Below are 27,223 nucleotides of genomic sequence, written 5' to 3' on the forward strand. Positions count from 1 at the left end.
GGGCCCTTGCCCTCTGGGACCATCCAGTCCAGAGAGTAATGGCACAGTGTGGTATGTGCCGTGATGGGGGAAGACGATGGCACTGCTACAGAAGTGACGGAACAAATTTCCTGCCCTCCTGGAGCTTATGGCCCAGTGATGGTAGTGGTGGGAGGGAGACAGACAATAACCAGAATTAGCGAGTAAACATGTAGTATACAAATATGCGTTATGGAGGAAAAGAAAGCAGGTGAAGGGAAGACGTGGGTGAGGGAGGGGGTAGTATTTCAGGTCGGGTGGTCAGAGAAGGTGACATTTGAGCAGAGAGCTGAAGGGGTTAAGGAGTGAGTCATGCAGCTACCTGGGGAAGGAGTGTTTCAGGCACAGGGAATAGCAAGTGCAAAGGCCCTGAGGTGGGGAGTGTACCTGGTGTGTTAGAGGAACAGAGAGGAGGCCAGTGTGGCTGGAGAGGTGTGAGGTTAGAGAGGTGACTGGGGCCAGATCACAGTAGGACCTTGTAGCCATTATAAGGCTTGGCTTGAGTCTTAGTGACAAGGGAGCCATTTGAGGATTTTGAGCAGAGGAATGACATGATCTGACTTACACTGAACAGGATCCCTTCGGCTGCAGTGTTGGGATTGTTGGTACTGGGGCTGTGTGGAAGCAGGGGGACCAGTTAGGAGGCTACAGTAATAATCCTGGTGAGAGAGGATGGCGGCTTGAGGCAGGTGGTGGCAGTGGAGCTGATGAGAAGTGGCCAATTTGAGACAGCTTTGAAAGTAAATCCCATAGGATTTGTTGAGGGATTGGATGTGGGGGTGAGAGAAGGAGAGGCCTGTTGGGTGCATCTGTGATCCGGGTCTTGGGTGGGTGGGCACTGAGCACATTAACTCCTTTCATCCCTGCCCCACAAGAGGGGCTGTGACCATCCTCATTGGGTAGTGAAAACTCAGAAATGTGGTCCAGCTGTGACTTGAGGTCATGGGTCCTGAGGATAAGGAGCAAAGCCCTGTCACCACCACTTCCTCCCCCCGCCCTTGCTGGTTGCCAACTGCCGCCCAGCTCTGCCTGCAGGTAGCAGAGGGCAGAAGGTAGAGGGCAGGACAGCAGGGAAGCCATGATCCCTCTGTGTCCTTCGAGAAGATCCTGGGCCCCTGCAGTAGAGTGGCTCCCTGGGTATGTCCTAGGGTCTGATGGGCCATGAAGGGCTGTGGCCAGAGTGCCCTCTGAACTGCTCAGCTGTGTCTACAGGATCAGACCTCCTGGCTTATGCTTTTGGAGTTTGTTTTCTCATCTGTAAAACAGGTGGTAGGATTGTTTTGAGGGTTAAATATAACACGTAGAAAGCATTTAGTGTGGACTCGGGCACCCAGTAGATGCACAGTTAATAGCAGAAATGTCACTGTGGTTGATGAAACCCCAGCTCCAGCTGTAGCCCAGCTTGAAGAGGGAGGAGACTGATCACAGCTCAGACCCTGTACCTCCAATTACTGCCACTCTGCACAGCTTAGGCACCCCTCATAGGTCAGCAAATCCTCTCTTCTGTCATCCTCTCCTACCTAAGAAGAGGGTCCCTAACTGTATGTGTGTATGGGTGGGAGGAAGGATGCAGAAAGCTTCATGGAGGAAGAGGCATTTAAGCAGGGATTTGAAGATTGGGTAGGAGTTCATTGAGCACAGCAGGATCAAGGCCCGACAGGGCAGAGGGTGGAATACTTGCAAAAGTGTGGCGGTGGGAAGGAGCTGGGTGAAGTGAACAGTGCTTGGGGGCTGGAGTGGAAGGAGAAAGGTGGAAAGTGGCTTCCTGTGGTAGGGCCTGACCCTAACCTGATCTCCCTTGTCCATGGCATGGGGCCTGCTCACCTGCCCTGCCTCTCCACAGCTCCCGGTCTCCCTAGATCCCTGTGGGTGGGGGCCCTTTATTACCTCTCTGAGGGGTGGAACCTTGCCCTGTAGGAGCCTCACAGCCAGGATGTTCTTTTTAGTGTTTAGCCCAGGTACAATACTGTCAACTTTCTCTTCAGAGCTAGGGTCCTGGGGTGGGGGGAGGTCTGCAGGTGGTGACTAGCAGGGTCTGTGGGGCAGGTTCCTCGGGAGAGAGTTTCCACAGCCCAGAGTACTGGGCTCCTGACCTGGTACTGGGACTCTGTATTCCTCCCTTCCCCTCCCTCAGGGTCTCTCCCCTTTGTCCCTCTCTCCTGCACCCCTCCTCACTGCACTCCTTCCAGCTCTGTCCCAAGCCCCCCTTCTCACCCCATACCCCAGGTCTGTCTGTCCCTCTGTCTGCCTCAGTAGGTAGCTAAGTAGGTTGGGCTCAGCCTCCCTCTCTCTGGGATCATCCACCGTGATCCCGGCACTCCTCGCTCCTCTCAGTCGGCTGGGTCTCCCCTGGGCGGGTGTGTGTGTGTGTGTGTGTGGTGTGTGTGTGTGGTGTGTGTGTGGCGGGGTGTGTGTGTGGCGGTGTGTGTGCGCGCGCGCCACGGTGCGCGAGCGCTGGCGGGGGTGTGGAGGGCAAGGAGCCGGACCACGAACAGACCAGGGGAGGAGGGCAAGGACCCGCTCCCTCCTTCACCTCGAGGAGGGTGGTTCCTGAGGGCTCAGGGTCTGGGGCCCCAAGGTCCTGCCGAGGGTGTTGGGTCCGGCCGGCTGGCCCGGGGTTAGAGGACAGCTGGAGCTCGGCTGGGCTAGGAGCGGGGGCGGAACCTCGCAGCGCTCCCCTCCCCCACTTTCTTAAAGGGCCGGCGCGGGCTTGTGCGGGACAGGGCTTGCCTCCCTTCTCGGCCGGGTCCGGGCGCGCGATCCGGCCCTCAGTGCAGAGCTGGGTCAGGTGGGCAGGCGGGCGGGCGGCCTGCGTGGCCGCTGTCGCCTCCCGGCTCCATTCCCGGCTCCATTCCCCCCGCCCCCCGCCCGCAGTCCCCCCGCCCTTCCCCGCCCTTCCCGCTCCTCCCTCCCTCCTTCTCTACTTCCTTCCCTCCCTCCTGCCGTCCGTCCCCCCTACCTCTGCTCTGCTTCTCCACAGACGCGCTCCGACACCTGAAGGGATAGCAGCGAGCGCGGGAGCCCCGACAGGCGGTGGCGGAGTGGGACGGTCAGTCCAGCGGTGGCCTCCTCATGGCCCCACCGTGAGAGGCTGGACGCAGCGACTGGGAGCCGGAGCGGTGAGTCGGGCCGTGCGGGAACACCTTGTTCCCAGGGTCAGCGTGCTCCGGGACCCCGCCCCTCCCGAAGCCGGGCTGGGGGCCGGGAGGGGCTGCTGGGGTTGGGGGGAGCATGCTGGGTGGCGGCGCCGCCCTCCGCCCTCCGTGCCCGCCTGGGTCTGCTAACAAAGCTACATTTCGAGATCAATTCCGTGGCGGCTGGAGCATCTGAAGGATACGGTTGTCATGGAGATGGGGCCGAAAGAGGAAGCCCGGGATGGCAGAGTCTGGGCCAGGGAGAGAGGGCACCGCTAGAGAGCCCCAGGCCAGCCTGCAGGGAGGGTTAGGGCCGGCAGCCCAGTTGTCTCCTGATCTCCTCCCCCCCACCCCGCGCCCCCCACCGTTTGTCTAATCCGAGTGCATATGTGTACGTTGATGGGGTGCCATTGGAGCTTGGTGGCCAGGGACCTGGGGTGTTGGGTGCCAGGCCTGCTGGCCACCACCTTTACCACGGAGCAGCTTTGAAGATTTATTTCTGTTTCCAGTTTCCCAACTTTGACAGCCTGGCTTAGCGGCCAGGCCTCAGCGGCTCTGAGCTCTGCCGCTGGAGCAGGGCTTGCATGGGGGCGTGGCAGGCATCAGGCAAGGCCAGGAGGCACATAATGGCTGTGGCAGCCGCAGGGAGGGAGGCGTCCTAGTAGTCACTGCTAGGGCTGGGGTGGGGCAGGGAGTCCAGATGTGGGGACCACCTGCTTAGCTGGCCCCCCTCCTAGGAGGAGGTATTCCAACTCTTGCTCTCCCTGGAGGACCTGGGGACTCCCTGAGTCAGAACTGGGGGCATTGTCTCTGCACAGGCCCAGGGGGCCACTGCCTCAGCCCATCCCTTAACCTTAGGGCCATCTTGGGGTGCCCTGGGAGAGAACTGGGGGCACCAGCCACAATGGAAGTGGGCCTGAGAATTCCTGGAAGGCTCAGGATAAGCCAGGCTGAACTTGATGGGTGGGTGAATGGGGAGCAGGGAGAGGGCTCAGGGTTTGGCCAGGACAGATGAGCAGCCTGGGTTTGGGGAGAGGCATTTGGACTTTCCTGGGTTCTCCAGCTCCTTCTTCCAGACCCTGGAAACAAAAGCTGCTTAATGGGGGATACTCAGGCAGCTCGAGGGAGAGTGGGGAAGGGGCATTGGGACCATCTCCAAGTGCAACCTCTGGCCTTGACAGATATAGTCATTTTTCCACTCCTTGCTTGGGAGGTTAGGAACCCTACCTCCCAGGGATGCTGCAGGTTCTATGACCTGTGATCTCTGAATCAGCAAAATGGGCCAGCTGCCCTCCCTTACCCACCTAACCTCTCTTACGTCATACCCACCTTCCCTCTCAAGAGCCCCTTTTCCCCAGCATATGGTAAGAGTCAGTGGCTTTTGAATGAGGCTACTGCAAAGTTTGGTCCTGGTGGAAACATGGCAGGTCCCTAGGTTGTGGCCTGAACCAGAGGATTCCCACACATTGGGATGAGTAGGTGGGTGGTGGCCCAACTAAAGGTAGAAGGTTGACTGGAATGCCCTTTGAAGTCCTCCCCTGCTGGTGCCTTTTGCAGGGGCTGAAACCTCAATGCTTAGGTGATTTGTACCCTGTAATCCCAGGAGCGCCCTGTGCCAGCCTGAGAGGCTTCCCTCCTGCTGCTGGTCTGACAGCTATGGGTGTGCACTCCCCCAGCCGACCTGACCCGCAGTGTTTCCTAACGCAGGGGAGCAAAGTTACCTGCAAAGGGCTTACTGCTCTTGACAGGACTGAGAGAGGGGTGGGGGGGACACTGCTTCGCCCAGCTTCCAGAATCGTGCACTGCCACTGTGCTAAGTACTCTCCTACACAGACCAGCCTTTAGAGGGAGGTATGCCCATTATTTCCAGTTTGTGGATACCGAGGCTCAGGGAAAAGTTGCTTGTTCAGAGTCACCTGGTTAGTAAGTGGCAGAATCAGGATTTGCACGTGGGCAGAACTGCTTGAAGCTTGGACTTCTGTCCCCAATCTCATTCTCTTCTTCCTTGGAGGTACAAGTTAGGAGGGAGGTGGGACTGAGCACCTTTTCATCTGGAGCAAGAGAGTGAACTTGGGGAAAACGGAGGCACTAAGCTGGGATCTTCTAGAGAGCTGGGATCGAGGCATTCCCGTTCCGGACGTTGGCCTGAAGGAGAACAACACTGCCTCTCATGACAGACGATGCTCTAGACATTCTTTGCCAGATGGTCTTTTCCAGGAAAATCTGTTTTGAGAGGCATCTTATGTCTGGGGCTCCATATTTAGCCTGGCTCCTCACACGGGAGGATACACTCAGGCTGTCACCCCTTGAGGGGTGTTTGGTAGGGGGGTGGGCCTGGGACAGACCCAGCTCCTTGCTACGGTTCAGGCAGAGGTGGGTTAGGGCCCCTGTTCCTGCCAGTCCTGTCCCGGCTGAGGGCTGCCCTGCTGGTCTCCCTGGGACCTGGCTGTTTCCTGCAGGGCCCTGTCCTCCTAAGTTGGTTTGCTCGTAGGTAAGCCTGACCCTGTTTAGGTGGTGAGCCACTCCAGGGCTGTGTCTGCTTGGCCCAGGAGGACTCCGGCGTCCAGGTCAGGCCCACAGCCCAGCATGCTGTCTGCTGCAGTAAGGACTGCCCTCACCTGAGTCCTGCGCCATCAGGAGCCCTGAGCTCCCCTCTTTAGAGTGTCTCCCTCCACTCCCTTCCCTCCCCCCTAACTTTTTGTCTTGTCACATCTGATCGAACAATGAACACCCACCTATATACCCTTCACCTAGAGACCTAGTTTGCCAATTGTTGACATTTTGCCCACATTTGTTTTTCTCTCTCTCTCTGAAACTTCTGAAAGTAAGTTGCAGACATCATAGCACTTCAGCTCTAAATACTTCAACATGAATTTCCTGAGACAAGGGCATTTTTCTACATAATAACTGTACTGTTGATCATACCCAAGAAATTTAATGATGCCATCTAATCTCATGTAATCCATATTCAAATCTCTCTAGTTGTCCCTGTAATGTTCTTTATAGCTTAAAAAATTTTTTTTTTGATAAAGGATCACATATTGCATTTAGTTATGTCTCTTTAGTCTCCTTTAATCTAGAACAATTCTCTGCTTTTTTTTTTTTTTTGAAGTCTCTTATGACATTGTCAGTTTTAAAGAGCCCTGGTCAGTGTTCATGTAGAATGCCCCACATTCTGGGTTTGTCTTACTGCTTTCTCATGAGTAGAGTCAGGTTAAATATTTTGGGCAGGAATATCCCATAGGTGATGTCGTGTCCATCAGCAGGCGCATGTCATTAGCCTGTGCTGTAATAGGTGGTGCTAAGTTAGGTCACTTGGCTAAGGAGTCCCTTTGTTTCAATCCTGTTCCTCCCTCTTCCCTACCTCCAGAAGCTTCATCCACCTGGTCACCCGCACTCCAGGTCAGCAAAACTGACTGAACCCCCCTTCAGAACATAGGCCGGAGAAGGGTGATTAAGCAGATGCTAATGGCGCCTTCAAGGAGTTCACAGCCTCAGGGGTGTGGATGGGATGAGCCGCAACTCAGGGCAGGTGCTGTCAGTGTGGGGAAGAAGCCCCGAGAAAGCAGTGAGGGGCACAGGGTCGGGGGGGAGGAGAGGGAGTGGGGGGCAAGACAGGAAGAAAGGGGGTGGGGCCTGGACCACAGCTGACCTAGAATGTGGGCTGACAGCTGGCCCTTTCCCCAAGGGCACGAGGAGCTACTGAAGGGTTTTAAAGAGGGGAGTGATGAGGCAGATGTGAGTGCTGGGAAGGGCGCTCTGAGGAGGATGGCATGGACTGGCGGGGCGAACGGGGTGAAAGGGATGGTCAGGAGGCTGTGACATGGTCCAGCACAAGATGCTGGTGCACTGGATTCTAGGCTGCTGCGTACGGCGCACAGAGGGAGTGCACAGGGGGAATGGAGTTGGTGTGGTGGCCCTGCTGGGACTGGGGTATGGCAGGTGTGGGGTGGAGAGAAGGGATGGAGTAAGGAGAGATTAGGAGGCAGAATGAAGAGCACTGGTATCTGACTAGTGGTGGGGAGGGCTGTCATGCAATGGCTTGGACAGGATGTGGAGAATGCTGGTTTGAGTGTGTGAGGTCTGAGGCACTTTCCAGGTCAAAGGAACAGCGTATGGGAAGTTCACTTCCCCAGGTCTTGGTGGGATGCGGGCAGAGGGAAGGCCACACACAACCCACAGCAGGGAGTGGATGGTGAACTTTCAGGTACCAGCAGCGGAGGGACTTTGAGTGGGGGCAGGGGCCGGCTCAGAGGCAGCTGCCACTATAAAAGTCAGGATAGTCTCTCCCTTGAAGACCCTAACTCCCTTACCTCATTTCACTTCTTCATACTTGCTTGGCAAAACCCCAACCCTGGTTAATTGCAGTGCCTGGTCTGCTCCCTCTGTGCAGCTGAATGGGGCTGAGAAAATCCACTGCCCTGACTGGTCTCACATTTAGTTCAAAACCATGAACTTCGGGTGTGTCCTTAGTGCTGTCCCGCAGTCCCACATGGGTCCTAAGTCCATTCCCTCTCCCCCTACCTGATGACTGTTTCACTCTTTCTGTTCTGCCTTCAACCCTAGCCCCTCTTCTGCAATCCTCCCTCAAAGCTGATGGCATTGCTTCCTACTTCTTTGAGAAAACAGAAGCAGTTAGAACTTCCTCAGACTCCCAGTGCTACGTTCACCCATCCACTAGCATCTGTACCCACTGCTCTGCCTTCCCCAGTTGCTGCGGATGAAGTGTCCCTGCTCCTGGTTTAGGCCAGGCCTTGACTTGTGCAAACAGATCCTGTCCCCTTGTGCAGTAGAGGGGGAACCTATAAGGTGGGCGGCGGAGGGCACACTGTTCCAGCAAATGCCCCCTCCTGCATTATAGGCTCCCCCCCAGTGGATCATTCCATCAGCAGATATCTTTTTTTTTTTGGTAATACATTTATTTATTTATTTTATTTTTGGCTGCGTGGGATCTTCCTTGCTGCACGCGGGCTTTCTCTAGTTGCGGTGATCGGCGGCTACTCTGCGTTGCGGTGCGTGGGCTTCTCATGGCGGTGGCTTCTCTTGTTGTGGAGCATGGGCTCTAGGTGCGCGGGCTTCAGTAGTCGTGGTGCGCGGGCTCAGTAATTGTGGCTTGCGGGCTCTAGAGTGCAGGCTCAGTAGTTGTGGCTCATGGGCTTAGTGGCTCCAAGGCATGTGGGATCTTCCTGGACTAGGGATCGAACCCGTGTCCCCTGCATTGGCAGGCGGGTTCTTAACCACTGCGCCACCAGGGAAGTCGGTTTCAGCAGATATCTTGTTATTGTTTCTCCTGTCTTAAAAGATGGCTCTCTCATTTTCTCCAGCCAGCTACCACTGCATCTCTGTGCTCCTCTTTACAGCAAACCTCCCCAGAAGGGTTGTCCACTGACTGCTCTTCTCAAGGTCACCAATGACCTCCATGTTGCTACACCCAATAGCCACTCTCAGTCCTCATCTGCCTCCTTTGGCACCTTCAATCTCTCCCTCTTCCTTGAAATACATTCCTTGATCTCCAGGACATCCATTGTCCTGTTTTCCTCTGACCTCGTGGTTACTCCTTCTCAGTCTCCTTCTCCCCAACCCGCAGCTCACAATATTGGAGTGCTCAGGACTCAGCCCTTGTATGGCTGTTCTTCCTCATCTGCATTCACTCCTGAGCCGATCTCATCAGTCCTATGGCTTTACGCACCACCTATATGCTGCCAGCTCCCAGATTTATATCCCAAATTTTGACTTCTTTCCTGAGCTCCAAAAGCCCACTCAGCATCTCGACTGCCATGTCTACTGGACACCTCAAACCCAACTTGTCCAAAGCTGAGCTCCTCTCCTCCTGATCTTCTCTCCCAAACTTGCTCCACCCGGTCTTCCCCATCTCAGGAATTGCAACTCCATCCTTCTAGGTGCTCAGGGTCGAAATACTGGCGTCATTCCTGACTCCTCTCTTTCTCTCCTATCCCATGGACACTCCTATCCCATGGACAGTCCATGAAGGGGTGAGACTTTTACCAGCCCCCAGATCTCCCGTCAGTGGACTATGGCTGAATAGGAGGGCCAGTTTCAAAGATGGGGACAGACCCTTTCACACCCGCTCACTTTGCACCACACGCTGCTCACCTTCAGCCGGGCCCAAGGGGACCACAACCTTTGTCAGACCCTGTGCCGAAGCCCTAAAACAGACAGTAGAGGACAGGGTAAGAGGACGGAGGGAGGAGAAGAGGAGCCTCAGCAAGGGAGGGGTTACGTGGAGTGATGTAATCAAGAGGTTGGGGAGAGGGTGGGGAGGAAGGTCTCCGGGAAGGAGGCAGAGAGGAAGAGGCAGGGTGGACAGAGAATGTGAGGATCTCGAGAGTATGGGGTAAATGAAAATTGGGCAGGGAGCAGGGAGGATGAAGTTTCTTGGTTCATCTCTCCTGGCTGTTGAACCAGACTGGGGGGAGGCTGCTCAGAGTTTGAGCCCCTGGAGTCTGCCCTTCCCCAGGCTTTTTAGCCAAGGCAGGACTTGCTGGGAGCACTTGCCCTTGGTCAGTTCATTGTAGCTTTTGGGGTTAAGCTTTCAACCTGCAGGCTCATGGCTCAAATGTGGCTCAAGAAGCAGAGTGAGTCCCAGGTGCCAGCTGAAGTTCCAGGAAGACAGGCAGCAGCCAGCTTAACCAGAACAGCCTAGTCCTTTGTGGTCCCAAATAACTGAGGGCTCACCCTGCAGGGAAGCTGACTGGGGGTAGAGTCACCAGCTATAAACATGATTTGGGGTTTGACAGCAGACGCTGTGAATTTCATCAGTGTTGAGGGCTCTCCAAACCAGCATGCAGATGTATGCAAATGCTAAGCAAATGAAGGTGCCAAGTGGCTGTGGGGCGGCGAGTGAAGTAAGCTGGGAGATGTAAAAGAATGACCTTTGCAGAGCTGGGCCCAGGGGCCCCTGAAAGTCCCAGCAGGCTGTGGGCACATGCAGATAAGATGCAAACGTACACCCAATCCCAGGAACCTCTGCCTGCCCCACCATGAGAAAGGAGGCCTTCCAGACGCCCACAACCCAAGGCCAGGCTGAGAGGAAGAAAGCAGGCTGCTGCTGGGCTCCCGGTTAATCCCAGATTAACATCACCTGAAGGGAATGGGAGCCTTTTAAGGGAGGTCCAGACCCCTGGCCCTTGCCCTGTACCTGGTGTGGCTTTTGTGCCTTGAGATGGAAAGCTAGGAGGGAGCCGGGTCTGGGGCAGGAGTGTTAGTGGGGCCAGGACTGTAGGGTCCTCACCTGCCTCAGGAAAGGGTGGGGTACCCTCTCTGGCCCATCCTCCTGGTCCCCACAGGAGCCTTTCTCCTGCCTCCACCCTCAGGCTGGGCTTCTGAAGCCGCTGCCTCAGAACCTGCTCTGACAGGCTGCCTAGGGCAAATGTCTGCTGGGGCCCACTGGGTGTCCTGTGCTGCTCTACTGTGCATTCCGCCCCCAATGTGGGCAGCCAGCTCCCTCCCCTGCAGACCTGAGAGATGGTTCTGGAAAAGCACCCTTCCCTGAGCACTTGTGCCTGACTCTGAGCTGAGCATCGCAGCCAAGCCATCTCCTTTGTCCTCCCTGCAGCCCTGCGGGGCAGATGCTGTTAGCACCACCACCCCCATTTTGCTGAGGAGGGTGCTGAGGCTCAGAGAGGTAGGCAACTTTCCTGAGGTGACACAGCTTGTGGGATTTGAAGCCAGGTTGTTCTGACTGCACAGTTAGGGCGCTGACCCACTGTCCTGGACTGTCCCATCTGAGGCACTAGGTGGTCCAAGCTGAGAAGACCAAGTAGGTAGAAGGATTAGGGTCACTTTGGGGAAGGGAGGCAGGGCAGTTCCCAAGGCTCCTGGGTAGACATCCCTCCGTATTATCCGGGGCATCTCCCTGCCCCGGCCAGGTGGGACATGGAGGAGTACACGCCCAGGCTGATCTGTGCCTCGGAGTGTGCTCACAGCTCTGGGATGACGGGAAGGTCCTGACCTCCAGACTTGTTGGCTGGCAGAGATTGTGGGGGGGCATGGTGAGCTGTGTGATCCAGGGGCCCCGCTGAGAGGTCTTCCTGTCACCTCCCTGTTGCTCGTGCTGTCAGTGGCTCAGCAGGTTCTTGTGGAGGCCTGGAGTGGACAGGTCTGGGCCAGCCTGGGCCCCATGAATGGTGTGGGGCACAGCTGGCCAAGGTCTGTTCTGAGCACTTACAACACACCAGCCCTTTTCGCTGATCGTCTAATTTAACTGTCCATGTGGGTACAGTTGTGTTTTTGTGTGTGTGTGAAGATCCCGTCCTATGTGCTAAAATCTGGGTGAGCTAGGGAGTCGATTAGTGTAGTAGAAATTTTGGGAAAGGGCAGTGGAACCAATGGGGGTGTTCAGGGTAGGTTCCCAGGGGGCAGAAAATAGGTCTGAGAATGAAAGGTTTCCAGCATTTTTTTTTTTTTTTCCAAGTAGCGTTCATGGAACTCCAAGTGTACAATGTCAGAGGTGGAAAGTCCTTGGGGATTGTCCAGGTTGGGGTTCATGCCCAGTTCCTATGGATGGGCTGTAGGGGTCCATGAGCCTCTCAAAAAATACTCAGAATATTGTGTACCTGTGTGAGTCTGCTGGAGCAAGATCCAGAGTTCCATCAGATGCTCAAAGAGGTCTAAGGCTTAGAAATGGTTAGGAATCTCTGATGTACACAGGGAATGAGGCCAGAGAAGGGTTTCATTTGCCCAAGCCCCCCTAGCACATTGGAGGCAACACCTGAGTGCCTGGCTCCCAGCCCTGCTGCCTGGGACAGCTGTAGTCTCAGTTTTGCCTGTACACTGACATTCCAGAATGATTTTCTCTGTTCCCTGTCCCCTCTACATACCCTGCCTGGGCTGTAGGCACTCTTGGACATCCCACAGGCTCTTAAATTTTGCCTGTCCTGGGTGGTGCTCAGTGCCACGGGTCCCCTATCCCAGCTCTGCCTCCTGTGCCCCCATTTCTACCAGGTTGGCCTGTACTCCCCCATCTCCTCCCAAACCCACACAGCTGCCTGATGCCAGGGTTGTGGCTGTGGTCAGTGTGGGTTCCTGTCTTCCCCACCACCTGCCCTAGCCTGAAGCACTGGGTTGTCCCTCCCCTGCCCCGGCTGCTCCCAGAGCAGAATGGTTTCAACCAATCACCCAGCTGCCCAGTGATGTAGGTCTAGCTGCCCCGGACCTTGCCCCTAGGCCTGTAAGCTCCTCACCACCTCAGGAGCCTACCTCATGAGTAGCTGTCCAGCTCCCTTCATGTGTGTTTATGGGTCTGAATATATGTGGGATGTGTGTGTGTGTGCCCACAAATGCCTGTACCGTACGCTTGCTCACAGACGTGCACGCGGGCGCCTGCACCTGTGCATCTGCCCTCTGTCTTAGAGAACATGTTGGGCCTTCCAGCCCTTTCCTTGGGCTTCCCACAGTCCCTAGCTTGGATCCCAGCATGGAAGGCACTTTACGAGGTTATCCCTATGACAGTCCCGTGTCGTTCCACGCAGAAGCCAGCCTTGTCACTTTCCACCTTCGTGACCCTTAGCATGGTCTTCAACCTCTCTCAGCCTCTGCTTACAATGGGGATGATGGTAATCTCTAGGTTGTCATTCACTAAATATTTAAAAAGTGTCCACTGTTTGCCAGGCACTGTGCTAGGCTCTGGGAGAGACAGCAGTGAACATGACATAGTCCCCACCCTCACTGAACTTACCACCTAGTGAGCGAGATGGGCAGAAAATAAGGAAACAAATAGAAAAGGGAGTTTCAGGTCTGCTAAACGATGCTTAGCAGATATGTTTCTCCATGAAGGAGTGTAAAAGAGTGCTGTGTAGTCAGAGAGGGCCTCTCTGAGGAGGCAGCACTGGAGTTGAGCCCTGAGTGACAGAAGAGGCAGTCATTTAAAGATCTAGGGAAGGCTTCCCTGGTGGTGCAGTGGTTAAGAATCCGCCTGCCAATGCAGGGGACACAGGAAGATCCCACATGCCGTGGAGCAACTAAGCCCGTGCGCCACAACTACTGAGCCTGCGCTCTAGAGCTCGCGTGCCACAACTACTGAGCCTGCGTGCCACAACTACTGAGCCCGCATGCCACAACTACTGAAGCCCATGCGCCTAGAGCCCGTGCTCCACAACAAGAGAAGCCACTGCAATGAGAAGCCCGCACACCACAACGAAGAGTAGACCCCGCTCGCCGCAACCAGAGAAAGCCTGCGCACAGCAACGAAGACCCAATGCAGCCAAAAATAAAAATAAATAATAATAAAAAAAAATGAATAAAATAAAACCATCATAGTAAAAACTGGTTCAGGCTAGAACCATAGAAAAAAAAAAGATCTAGGGAAAGAGCATTCTAGGCCAAGGGTACAGCTGGTGCAAAGGCCCTGAGGTGGGAATGAGCTCAGGGAGCAGAAAGAAGGCCAGTGTGGCTGCTGGGGTGGGGATGGGCTGAGGGTAGTGAACCAGCTCAGGCAGAGTCTTTTTAGGCCATGCTGAGGAGGCCAGATTGGCAATGGGAGCTGATGGAGGGTTGCCAGTGAGGGAGGGGTATGATATAATTTGTGTTTTCACAACTCACTCCAGCTGCCATGGGAGAGTGGGGAGGGGGGATAGGGTTGTTGCAGGAACAGCTGAGACCCAGAAAGTGGCTGGCTTGGCATTCAGCCCTGGCCCAGCCAGGGTTCCATTACCGTCATGGACCCCATTTTGGTTGGTGCTGAAAAAGAGGCTGCTATGCCCAAGGTTATCCCAAGGGCAATCACAGGAGCCCTTGCTGAGAGAGGGGCCTGGTTCTGGCTGAGGGAGGATGCAGAGGATGTAGCCACTGCTGGGCTGTCATTTGTAGGCATCTCCTTCTCATGAGTGGGCCCTGTGGCCCAGCCGTACCCCCTCCCCTGCTCTTGCCAGCAGGGCTGGAAGTGGGCAGGGTCACTGCTTTGTGTAGACTCTTCTGGATGAGGATTTGAGCCATGATCTTGAGGGAGGGTCTGGGAAACTGGGGCTCATCCTTTACTTCCAGCCCATCCAGGTGCAGAGGGAGGCTTCTCCTGAGTCTAGATGTAGCTACTCACTGTGTGACCTGGGGCAAAGCCTTTCCTGGTTCTGTGCCTCAGTCTCCCCGTATGTCAAATGTGGTAGTGGAGAGAGTGGGCCATAGCTGCCTTTCTCCTTGACCTCTGTAGTGAGTTTGTTTTTCCTTGGATCTCAGCCCTCTCATCATTCATGACCTTAAGTTCTGCCACCAGCCCTGGGGAAGGAGAGCAGAGGTGATGCCCCCATTCTGCAGATGGGTTCACAAAGGCCAGAGGGGACAATGATGAGTCCCAGGTCACATGGTGATTCAGAGTGAGGACTTGGGGCATTGTTTCACGCCTCTGCCCTGAAGGGCACCCCTCCCTTGGTCCCAGCAAGAGAGGGGGGTCCTGGCTCAGCTCTTTCTGGGCTCAGCTGGCCTTTAGCCCAGGCAGGGACTCTGGGCCTCTTCCCAGAGTGGAGCTCAATGTGCCCCTTGTCTGTCCACCCCCAGAAGCTGAGGACCCGGCCCCGTGCCTGGTCTTGGCAGAACCTCCATCTTGCTCTCAGCTGCAGGAGGACATGGCAGGGCAGGTAGGGCTAGAGCCAGCCTGAGGCAGCTGCTGGAAGTTGGAGGTGATGTAGGGGCCTCCCAAGAGGTCCTTGATTTGTCCATAACCCTGGCTTTGGGGCTGGTGTAGACTGAGCACCAGGTGAAGCCGCTTATGCTGTCAAATCTCAGGCCTCACTGGGAGCTCAGGCAGAGCCCTGGCCAAAGGGGGCCTAAGCATCTATGTGTGGGTGTGGGAGCTTGAGGAATCCTGGTGGAATTAGGTTGAAACCCTGTGCCACAGATCCAGTGCTCACCAGGCCTGTGGGCTAGAAAGCAGGCCAGAGGACTAGAACTCAGGCAGCAGGCCCAGAGGCCCCACTGTCCCTCCTCTTTCCTTTCTAAATGCTCCCCTCACCCCCAAGGAGTCTCAGCTGAGGAGATTACTTCCTGTTCTCCTTGCTCTGAGTACACAACCCGAGGGAACGGATTGAAATAGCAACTGCAGCAGCAGGGATTTAGGGCAGACCAGAAAGAATCCCTCACTCAGTGCCGAGCCCCTTGGGGTCTCCAGTGTCCTAGGATCAGGGCCCAGATATTCTAGAGCCTAGCTTTTCAGATTTTTTTTTTTAGTCTGTGGAAGTTTTGTTTTGTTTTTGTTTTGTTTTTTAGAGTAAAATCTTATGCTCATACAGTCTTCAAAACTCTAGGAGGTGACTGTCAGGGTGGGTGGGCTGGGGCCCCAGATCCCCATCGGTCCTGCCTGCTCTCTTCCACTCCGTGTTTGAAAACCAAGGGGTACATGAATCTTAAGTGGTCCTGTGGTGGCAGAGCTCCTCCCAAGGGCCCAGAAGCCCCCAGAGAAGTAGACTCACCTTCCTCTCCAGGCTCATCTCTAAGTGGAAAGTTTCTCCTGGAGTCTAACCCAGTGTTTCCCAAACTTGCCTTATTATAAGAATAACAGATTACTATACCCGTTCCCTATAGATTCTGGTTCAGGAGGCCTGAGGGAGGGCCTATCTGTATTTTAACAAGTTCCTCAGGTGACGCTTTTGACCAGGTGAGTATGGGGAGTATGGGCCTCACTTAAATCCCTGTTGCTATACCTGCGTGCCTCTCCTCCTCCCGCCGTTTCCTGAACGCCCAGCACCCTTTCTTCAGAGGAGTGTGGGGTTACTGGGGGAAGCTGAGGTCCGAAGAGGGGAGGAAGGAAGTTCTTTGGGGGAACTGGTCTGTGTCCTTGGTGGCAGAGGCCACTAGGGGTGAGGTGGGGCAGAGAGGGCTGAGGGGAGAGCCAGAGCACAGCCCGTCACATTGCCCACGCTCCTGAGATTGGACAGGAAGCTTCTGGGAAATTGAGCTTGTTCTGATCCGTTTAAAAAAGGGTGTGTGTGTGGAGATGGCAGGGAAAATGGGTCTCCTCATTTTACAGAGGAGAAACAGACCCCGGGCAGGACAGAGGGGAGGGGGCTGGCCTGGGTGGAGTAGTGAGGAGTCCCAACATGGACCCCACGAGGCCGCACAGTGAGTGGGGCTCCCCTTCCAGTGCTCTCCCCTGGAGGGCCCCGTGGCAGCCTCCTCACGAGTCCCTCCTCAAGGATGGGTGAGCGCTGGGGCCGGGGCGGGGTGTGGAGGGGAACCCCAGGCCCCCTCCTCCTTGCACCCCGCGCAGCCAGGGCTTTGGGCGCTCAGCGGTGGAGGAAGCCCCGCTCTCGGCCAGTCTCCCGGGTGGCGCTGCCCCACTCAGCACCCTGGACAGCGCCTCCTCGGGGCCTCACTTTGGCTTCTCTGGGGCGGCCTCTGTTAATAAAACTGCACTTCTGTTGACTTCCTTGCCTCCCTACTTAACTCTCCCTCTAAAGTCAGCCCCCAGTCCAGATCTTTTCAGTCACCACTCGTCTCGCTCCTGGAGCCAGGGCAAGGGAACATGGAAAGAGGCAAGGTGGCTGGCTGCTGTAGGCCTGGGGTTTTGTTCCCTTCTCTCACCAGCGAGAGAGGAAGTGGCCTTGGAGGAGTCCTGGACCCTTCCCTAGTACCTGCCAAACTGGATCTTCCTCGGAGGGTTTTGATGAATTCTGAAGGGCACAACAGAGATATATAAGAGTTAACGGGGAAGGTAGGACTGGGGCACACCAGTGGCTGGGGGTCCGGGGAGAGGTGAGTGGTGCTGGCCTGAGCAAGGCAGTGCAGAGGCCACAGCCTGAACCCAGACTCCAGCTGAGAGGCCCTGAGAAGATCATCTGGGCCATCCTTTTGTCTTCAGGCAGGCTGCCTGCTGCTGGTTCTGCTGGGCTTTGGACCCCCAGCACCTGCTCTTTCTGATCCACCCCTTTCTCTCTCCATCCACTGCCAGGTCAAGTTGGGTCCCAAAAGCAGCCAGCACGGGGTAGAAGCCGTGGCTGCCATGGATGAGGATAAGCTTCTATCTGCACTGCCTGGGGAAGATGGTGCCACCTGTGACCCCAGCCTGGAGCCTGAGGAGGAGCCTGGGGTCCAGAATGGAATGGCATCCAGTGAGGACCTGAACAGTGGCCACACCAGCCCAGGGCATGAGATGAGGGGCACCCTGGTGGTGCACACTGAGGGGCATACCAAGGGCCTGGACATGGCCCTGCACGGCCTCAGCCTTGGCCTCTCCCTCACCAATGGCCTAGCCCTGGGGCCAGACTCAAACATTCTGGAAGACTCTACAGAGTCCAGGCCCTGGAGGGCTGGTGGGCTGGCGGAGGGGGACGATGCCTCCAGGAGCCTCTGTCCAGACACTGAGGATCCTCCACTGGGGTAAGTGGGTGTCTCGGGATGGGGGGCTCACCACATTTGCTCCAATGCTGCGTGGCCTGGGCCTAGCCACTTACCCTTTCTGGTTCTTGTTTTTCCTCATACATGAAATGGGAATTTTATGTCCCTGTTTTGGGAGGATAGGGCCATAAGAGATAGGGTTGTTTCTTTTTAAAAATTTTTTTTCTCTTCCATTGTGGTTTATTACAGGATATTGAATATAGTTCCCTGTGCTATACAATAGGACCTTGTTGTTTACCCATTCTATATATAATAGTTTGCATCTGCTAATCCCAAACTCCCAATCCATCCCTCCCCCACTTCCCCTTCCACCGTGGGCTGTTTCTATGTCGGGTTGGAGGGCCACACTCCCTCCATCCCAGGCTGGACATCAGAGTTCCAAAATGCCTTGATGTGGGAGGTCATCTGGCCTATCCCTCTGCTTCTTGGAGATGAGAATGTCCCAATTCTGCAACTCACCTCAAGAGAGTAGGCTTATGTGGATTAATCTTTGTCAGCTACTCCTCCCTGAGTGCCATCTGGGAGTTCGACCAGGAGCTCCTACTTATTGGAGTAAGTCCTACTTCCTGGAGTTACAGCCCCATTTCTGTTATCCTCAGCTGGAGGTGGAGAGGCCCGGCGTCTTAAAGGTGCCAGTTGGACAAGGAGGCGAGGATGGGGCAGGGGAATGTCTAGAAGCCCCCAGTGTGGGCTGAGAAAAGAAAGCATATAGAAGGCTTACCGTGTACCACTGCAGGCACTGGCCTGGGCAGACAAGGGTGTAGGAGGTGTGCGAGCATGTGTTTGTGGGGCATGCATGTGTGTGTGTACTGGTGTGTGCACGGGGATGTGTGAGCATGTCAGTGTGCCTGGCCTGTGCATTTGAGTTGCACATTTGGGTCTGCACGTGGATGTGTGGGGCTGAGTGTGCCTAGGTCTCCAAGGGCAGGAATGTGAGTACGTGGGGTCAGACGCCAGTGTGTGCCGGGTGTGCCAAGAGAGAGTTTCCATCCGGGCCTATGGGGGGCGGGGCCTATGGGGGCGGGCCGGAGGCTGGGGCTTCTTGGAGCACGCTGTTTGTATTTAGGTTGGTATAATTTTGGAGGATGGCTGAAGGTGGAGGCAGATGGAAGTTTGGAGATTAAGCTGATGGTCTTCAAGCCCCTGTCAAAACTACCCCTCAGGTTTGCTCAGGCACATGAGAGGGTGGTAGATATGGGGACCGTTCTTGGCTCTGACACGAGATGAGAGCCCCCAAGGGCAGGACTGTCTTGTTGTTCCAGGACCCAGCATGGGCCTGGCAGAGAGAGCTGCTGGGCAGATTTTGGGTGTCTGCTCTGGCAGCCAGGGCAGTGGCCCTTCTCTTCCCTCCCCTCCTCCTGGAGGTCAGTAAAGGCAACTTCCATCCCAGCCCCCTACTGGGCATCCTACCGCCTTTTCGGTTTCTGCCCTTTCCCCACTTCCTTCTCCAAATGAGGCTGCCGTCTCAACTCCTGGTGGGACAGGGGTGGCCGATGGCTGTGGCCTCAGCTTTTCTCTCTCAGGTCAGTATTTCTCCAGGAAGCACTCAGGGATCAAACTTAGGCACTGGGGGTCCAAGGAGGGGTTTGAGGGAGTGGGGCACTTCCCAGTCCTCCAAATATGGCTCAGTCTCTGCTAAGCCCCAGGGACTAGGGGCTAAGCAGGGCATGGCTAGATCCTCAAGGTTACCAGGGGTGTGCTTCTTTGCAAATGGTGGGCCTTGGTTTATCTGAAATGGGCTGGGCTCAGCCTGCTTCTTTCTTTTTCTGTGTCTCTTGCTTTTGCTGTCTCTATGTTTCTCTCTTTCTCTCTCTCTCTCTCTCTCTGCGTGTATCTCTTTATCTCTGTTACTTTCTGTCTCTCTTATTCTGTCTCTCTGTCTTTGTTTTTCGTGCTCTCTCTATCTCTTTTCTCTGTCTCTTTCTTATCTCTCTCTAATTTCTCTTCTTCTCTCTTTGTCTCTACTTTTATCTCTTTTAGTCCTCTTCCTTGCCTGTTTTTCCTGCTTACTTGTGCATCTCCCCAGTGGATAAGAGGCCTCGGTTCATCTATGTGTGATGCTCGATTTTAGGTGCTGGGGCTACATCAGTGAACAGAATATACAAAAATTCCTACTTTCATGGAGCTTATGGTCTAGTGAGGAGACAGATAATATGTCATAAAAATAATAGATAATTACATAGTATGTTGGAAGGCGGCAAGTGCTTTGGAAAAAATAAAGCAAGAAAAAGGGGCTGGGGTGTTTGGGGGCAGGTCCTAGTTATAAATAGGGCAGTCAGGGTGAGAAAGGGATGCGATAGGAAGACTTCAGCTTGAGGAAAGAGCACTCTGGGCAGAGGGAACCGCTGGTGCAAAGGCCTTTTTCGGGGACAGCACAGGGCTCTGCAAGGGCTTAGGCAGTGTAGTGGGCTGTGGGGCTGATAGGCATGTGTCCATTCACCCAGTGCACCACTCAGCAGGGTTTAGAGGACCTACTGTGTGCTGGGTGCTTCCTGGCCTTGTGTGTGGGTGGGGGGAAACAGGTGTAAACAGGGGAACAAACAGAATACTACATGCTGAGAGGGGCTGGGAGGAAATGAGGAGGTACCCTGAGGGGCCAGTGTGTTGGGTGGTGTGGGCCTGCCTCCCGCAGTCTCTCTGAGGAGGTGACATTAAAGGCAAGCCCTGAGAGCTAGAATGTGGCAGCCAGGCTAAGAACCACCCAGGTTGTGGGGACAGCAAAATTATGACCCTGTGTGACACTAGCTGTGATGGGGAGCCTGGAGGAAGCAGCCCCCCACCCCCTTCCCAGGCCAGGCTGAGGGAGAGTCTCACATTCATTCATTCAGCTCAGTGATGCCCACTGTGGGCCAGGCACGGTGGGCAGGGGGGGCACGACCACGCCTGTCCTTTCACTGCTGTGCCCCGGTACCCAGTCCGGCATCTGGCACCTAGTGCTCAGCGAGGGTTGGCAGAAAGAACAAACAGGACACGATCCATGCCCACTCCCTGCCCCCAGGGAGCTCCCAGACATGGATTGGTGCCATCCTAGCACCTGTAAGGGGGACACCTGGCAGGATGGTGACTGGTCCTCGCATCCCACAGGCCAGGAGAACCAGATGTGCGGGACGGCTTCAGCGCCACATTTGAGAAGATTGTGGAGTCAGAGCTGCTGCGGAGCACACAGTACAGCAGCCTGGACTCTCTCGATGTGCTGAGCCTCACGGATGAGAGCGACAGCTGTGTCAGCTTCGAGGCCCCCCTCACGCCCCTCATCCAGCAGCGGGCCCGGGATAGCCCTGAGCCAGGGGCTGGCTTGGGCCCTGGGGACATGGGGTCCGAGGGGAACATGGGGGCAGCTGGCGGTGATGGGGAGCTGGGCAGCCCCCTGCGGCGCTCCATCTCCGGCAGCCGCTCCGAGAATGTCCTGAGCCGCCTGTCTCTCACGGCCGTGCCCAATGGCTTCCATGAAGATGGACCCCCGGGCCCAGGCGGGGATGAGGAAGACGAGGAGGAAGACATGGACAAGTTGCTGAACTCGGCCAGGTGAGGCAGGGCCCAGGCTGGGAGCCAAGAGAACCATTGAGCAGATGGGGAAACTGAGACCCAGAGGAGGCAAAGCAAGTTAGGACATCCGGGGGTCTGGAGTGAACAGCCCTCTGCAAGGTCATCGTGCCCACCCTCTGCACCCCCAGCCTGAGGTTCCATTCTGCCCTTCCAGGCCTTTCTAGCCAAGGTGGAGTCAGGGAGCTGATCATCTAATGATATCCTTTGAGGACTTTTCTAAAAGTCTGACTTGATTCTGTCCCGATGCAGTGGAGCTTCTTTCCCTGGTCTGACCCCTGGATTTTCAGAGGCCTGGGGAGACCTTCCAGCCCCCAACCACGGCTTCTGACCCCCTCCTCCCCAACCTCACCTTCCCTCTGCAGCGACCCCAGCCTGAAGGACGGCCTGTCGGACTCAGACTCAGAGCTGAGCAGCTCGGAGGGGCTGGAGCCTGGCAGCGCAGACCCACTGGCCAACGGGGGCCAGGGCGTGAGTGAAGCTGCCCGTCGGCTGGCACGCCGCCTCTACCACCTGGAGGGCTTCCAGCGTTGCGATGTTGCCCGGCAGCTGGGCAAGAAGTGAGCTCATCTCCGCACCCCCACCCCAGGCAAACCCGGTGTCTTCCTCGGCCCAAGGCGGGGTGTGGGTGGCTGCTTTCAGGGGGGCCTGGTTCTGGGGGCTCCCAACAGTCCCCAAGAACTTTTCCTCCTGCCACTGACCTCATTCCGGGCCTTGCCCTAAATCTGTTTCCTTTCTGGGCTGCCTGGGCGAGGGCGCCCCCGGCTCTGAGGGAGGAGAGGTGTGGCAGGGCGGCCCCTCGGGGCTGGGGGAGTGGCATGTGGCATGTGGTTGTGGGGCCGTGGTGGACGGTGGTGAGGACAGAGCAGCCGGGCAGGGGCTGGTGGGCCACCTAATGGGGCCAAGGAGGGAGGGGAACCTGGGCCTGGCTGGGACCTCGGGGGACCCAGGAGCTGGGGAAGGGGATCCTGGCCCTCATTAAGCCCCATTCACTGTGTGTCTGTTGGGACCAGCTGAAGGGGCGGGAGCCGCCAAAGCACAAGCCCCGGTCTTTGGACTTGGGGGAAGGGAACTAGCCAGGTTGAAGTCCTGAGGGGTAGGGGACAGTCAGCTGTGAAGTCAGCTGGTGTGTCCTGAGCAGGTCCGGCCAGCAGCATGTCCACCTGCCTTGTCCTTCTTGCCTGGCCATCCAAAGGACCCCCAACACCCACATAAGCCTTCAAGATGCACGGAAGCAGGCCGAGCCTCTGGAGAGAGCTGCTCTCAGGCTAAGAGAGGCAGCCCAGACTCTAGACCCCAAGTCAGAGCTGACTGGGGCTTAGGCCACAGGGAAGTCCTGAGGATCCCCCCTTCTCCCTCCCTCCTGACTCCTCCACTCTCCGTTGCCTCCAGGGCACTTCTGCCCTGGGCCTCCCCCAAAATTGCATCACCCACACCCTCACCTCTCCCACTGGGCTATAGTCCCCAAACCTAATGACATCCTCCTTCATTACGGTTGATCCCCACCCTCCCCTGTCTTTTCAACCACTCCCTCTACAAGAGTTTTCCCATCAGCATTTAATTGTGCTTAACTCTTTCCCATCTGAAACAAAAATCCTTCCTCAAATCGTACTTCCTCCCCCAGCCTCTTCACAGCCAAAATTCTATTTTCTGCTCTGGATGGCCTCTGTCCCCTCCCCTTCTGCACATTCAGTGCCTCCAGGTTGGCTTCTTCCCCTGGAGGGGCCCTTCACAAGCCCCTCTTACTAGAGTCAGTGGCGGCCTGGTGTCTTTGAATCTGGTGTCTGCTACTGGGCCTCAACTTTCTCCCCTTCAACAGCCTTGACACACCGGTCACTCCTTTCTTTTTCTTTTTCTTTTTTTTTTTTCTTTTTCTTTTTTTTTTTGTGGTGCGGGCTTCTCACTGTTGTGGCCTCTCCTGTTGCGGAGCACAGCCTCCGGACGCGCAGGCTCAGCGGCCATGGCTCACGGGCCCACCCGCTCCGCGGCATGTGGGATCTTCCCGGACCGGGGCACGAACCCGTCGCCCCCTCATCGGCAGGCGGACTCTCAACCACTGCGCCACCAGGGAAGCCCCTTTCTTTTTCTTTAATTAAACTTTTTATTATGAAAATTTCAAGCATACACAAAGGCAGAGAAAGTAACATCTTAAACTTCCATGTACCCATTACTCAGCTTCAAAGTTATCAATATTTTTCTATTCTTGTTTGATCTGTTTCCCCCACAGCTTCTTCCCCTCACATTTGCTAGAATATTTTAAAGCATATTTCAGATTCTCTATCATATGATCCATAAATGTTTAGTATGTGTCTCTAACTGACTAGGATATTTTTTTAGACAGTCATAATTCCATTATAATTTCTGACAAAGTTAACAAAAATTCCTTAGTATCTCTAACATTTGGTCTATGCTTAATTTTCTCTGGTTGTCTCAAAAATGTTTGTTCAAATCAGGACGCAAATAAGGTACATGCATTACATTTGGCCAATATGTCTCTTAGGCCTCTTGTAGCGGTTGCCAGTCCCCCTCCTTTTTGTAATGCCATGTATTTGTTGAAGAAACAGAGTCATTTGTCCGGAAGAACTTTCCACGTTTTGGATTTGGTGTCCTCATGGTGTTACTTCACATGTTACTGTAAACAGGAGGGAGAGCTCGGGGCTTGGTTGGATTCAGGTGGAAATATGCTCTGTTTTTTGGTGAGAATTCATCACTCCAGTCTTGAAACACTCTCTTCCTTGGCCTCCAGGACAGCATACCCCTACCTCTCGGGCTGCTGTTCGTCTGTCTCCTTCTCTGGCTATCTCTTCCCTCAGCTCACCCTGACAGGGGTTCTCCTCAGATCTCTGACCTGGATCTGCTGGCCTGTCTGTGCCCCCTCCTCTCACATGGGCTCGTCCCCCTTTCTACTGAGTTGTTAGTCACCAGTTAAGGGCTGATGACTCTCACATGGGTGCTTCTAGCTCTACCTGTTGTCCTGGGCTCTGGGCATCACCCCAGGGGCCACCCTCTCTGTCATGCCCCACACCCACTCCATCCCTCTCCACATCCTGTGGATTCTGCCACCCAAACATCCCTCCTCTCCACCCCTTCCATGTCTCTCGTGGACAGCTCCTACCCCCGTGGGCCTCCACTCCACAGGCAGTGTTCCAAATACAGATCTGGCCATCTCACTCACCCCTTCCCTGCTTCAAACTCTTCCAGATCAAGTCCCAGTCCTTGCCTCGGCCCTCAGGCCCGGTTCCCTGCCTCATCTCTTGCTGCCCCCATTCCCGCTCTCCAGCCCCGGCCACATGGCCCTGCTGGTAGCTTCTTGGACAGTTTCCCCTACTGCAGACACTTTGCGTCATCTCACCTCCTACTCCCTTCACGTGGGTGGCTCTTCCTTTCCTGAAGGTATTGGATGAGACATCACCTCCTCTAGGAAGCTTTCCTGACTCCCCCACCTCCTGGCCCAAGGTTGAACTGTCAGAGCCCAACTGGCTAGCAAGGGAGACAGCAGAGGAACGGGCAGGTCTGGGTGGGTGGGTCAGGGTCCCCAGGGGCCCACTGCCACGAACCCCCACTGTTTGCTGTGCCCTGCTTCTAATGGAAAACCCCTGCTCTCCTGGCAGCAACGAGTTCAGCAGGCTGGTGGCCGGGGAGTACCTCAGCTTCTTTGACTTCTCGGGCCTGACTCTGGACCGAGCACTCAGGTCAGTGGGGCTGGGATGGGATAGTGCCCACAGGCGATACAGCCACACATCTGGATTCTCCTGCCAGCTCTACTGTAAACTTGCTGTGCAAGACCTTGGACAAGTCTCTTGACCCCTCTGGGGAGGCTGAGGGGAAGGGGTCATGAGAGCAGCAGCAATGCAGAGACTCAGTGAGTGCTGGCTCTGCGGTGGGCGCTGAAAATATGAAGGTGGGAATGCAGTCGTGACTCTTCAGGAGGGGAAAGGGCCAAAAGGCTTGCCTGTACTGAGCACTTCCTGTCTGCAAGATGTACCCTTTACACACCCTGCTGACTGCATCTTAGCAACACCCCTGTAAGGTAGGCGGTATCATCCCATTTACTTGTGGAGAAACTGTGGGCCAGTTCCCCACAGTCACTGAGGGAGGAGATAGCCAAAATGGAATTTGCCCTCAGGTCCTGTTGGTGTTTGGACCTGGGGAGTGGCCCTCAGGAGGGGCAGGTGCAGGCCCCAGGGAGCAGAGGGCGGGAATGGGAAGATGCAGCCCAGTGTCCAGCGGACCCGGTGGCAGGGCCAGCAGGGAGACCCTAGGCCAGAACCCTCCTGGGGAGGGGTGGCGGTCTCTGAGCTGAGGTGTGGGTGGTCCCATGTATGTTAGATCTGTTCACCTCCTACGTGCCTCTCACACTTTTAAAAACTTTATTTTCCCTTCTTTTTTCTCTGTTTCAGTTGGGATATTTTCTGTTGACCTGCTTCCAGTTCACTTACCCTTTCTCTGTGTCTCATATGGGGCTAACCCCATTTACTGAGTTTTCACTTTCTATTGTTTTATTTTTCAGTTCTGGAAATTTCATTTTATTAAACATTTTTTTGGGTAGGTTTTAATTCTCTGGGGGGAATTCTTCATCTTTTGATTTATTTTCTACTTACTTTCCCCATCTTTCCCTCTCTTTTTTGAACATATTAGTCGCAGTTATTTGAAAGTCCTTGTCTGCTTTTACCCCGATATCTGCATCATCTGTATCTGTTTCTATTGTTTCTCTCTTGGCTTTCCATCTTATATCCTATTTCTCTGTGTGCTTAGTAATTTTTTTATTGGATGCTGTACGTTTTGTATAGAATTACAGTGGCTCTAGATCATTATGTGTTCCTCCAGAGAGGGTTTACCTTGTCCCTTGCTAGACAGTTAGAGGAGGGCAGGGAGGCGCAGTCCTAATCCATCCAGGGCTGAGCTGAGGAGAGGCAGCCCTGAAGTTTGGTAAGGCTCAGGGTTCACCCCGATCACAGGGTGAAGGCCGCAGGGCTTTCCACTGAGAGCATGGTGTGTTCACTGGGGCCTCTCCTTTTGGTTGGTTCTAAATCCTAATTTTGTCTCCTCGTTGCGGCGAGACTGTCAAAAAACCAAATCCCTCTACTTCTCAGAGAGGCCTTCCTACCCATTGCATCTTTAGGTTTTGGTAGATGTCTCACAGGGAGAACTGGCCACATGTTTACAGCCCCTCGAGTCTCCCGGTTTGTCTCTCCAGCTCCGTGAAGCCACTAATTGTTCTGCCTCTTGCCTGTGCCCGTGATTGGCAGTGTCCCCGGGGAGAAAGCAGCTGCAGATCAGCCCACCTCTCCCCAGTTCTCTCCTCTCCAGAATCTTGGTCCTATTGGTGTTTGTTGCGTCAGCAGTTTTCTGATAGCTTAAGAGAGATGTATTTTGTCTGGCTTTTCTCATTGTTCTCAGTGGAAGTGTTGGTTGACTGCAAGCTACTCTATCCTGAGCTGAGTCTGAATTTTCACACTGGATGATCGGGTGGGGAAGGTGTTTGGTGGGTCGGGCTCGCAATCAGAGGCATGAGTGCTGGGTGGGAGGACCTTGTATATCCAGCCCAATAGATTGAGGCTTGACTCTGCAGGCCCTGGGGAGCCCCAGAAGGTGCTGGGTGTGAAGCCGTATTCTGGGAGGCAGTGCTGGCAGCAGTGTGCTGGTGGCCTTTGATCCAGAGGCTTCTGAAGAGGGTCAGGTGGGAGAGGACGAGGCCTGAAGTTGGGCTGTGGGGCAGAGGAATGATTGGTGTGAGAAGCACAGAGGATACAGCAGACAGGCCCGTGGTTCCAAGATGCAGGGGAGAGGGCGGGCAGTAATGAGGCTGATCCCGGGGGCAGCCTGAGTTTAACCGGAGCTTGGTGAAGATCCCTGAGGAAGGGGTGTTTGGGCTGGGGAGCTGGAGCTGGGATGGATGACTCCCAGGTAGGATAGGCTACGGTTGGGATGGGGGATGGGTTTTAGAAAGTCCTAGTGGAGTATGAGGAGAAGAGGGAGGGGCCAGATGCAGGGAAGAGAACGGGGACAGGAGAGGCAGGGAAAGGAGGAAGCCTAGATGGCGGATGGAGTGTTTTTATACAGCGGTTGATTGATCGGGATTGAATTAGAGAGTGGTCTGCAGTTTTGGATGCCTTGGGAAGCCTCCAAGGGTAAAGATTGGCCAGAATGGGGCTCACAGGTCCCAGGGTGCCTTAGAAGTAGCT

The 27,223-nt window shown here is 55.2% G+C and overlaps 1 protein-coding gene across 1 annotated transcript in view; it reads left to right on the top strand.

Annotated features, from left to right (window-relative positions):
• The first annotated feature begins 3,091 nt into the window (after positions 1-3,091).
• PSD2 (pleckstrin and Sec7 domain containing 2) overlaps positions 3,092-27,223 on the top strand; it is a 48,221-nt gene continuing 24,089 nt past the window's right edge. Inside the window, exons 1-5 of the mRNA XM_082652071.1 lie at positions 3,092-3,137; positions 17,050-17,477; positions 20,580-21,020; positions 21,404-21,598; positions 24,650-24,730. Of these exons, the coding sequence (XP_082508197.1) occupies positions 17,101-17,477; positions 20,580-21,020; positions 21,404-21,598; positions 24,650-24,730 (1,094 nt within the window). The 5' untranslated portion in view covers positions 3,092-3,137; positions 17,050-17,100. The remainder of the gene's footprint in view (positions 3,138-17,049; positions 17,478-20,579; positions 21,021-21,403; positions 21,599-24,649; positions 24,731-27,223) is intronic.

This window comes from Grampus griseus, assembly GCF_964374135.1.
Source record: "Grampus griseus genome assembly, chromosome: 3".
Taxonomy (NCBI): Eukaryota; Metazoa; Chordata; class Mammalia; order Artiodactyla; family Delphinidae; genus Grampus; species Grampus griseus.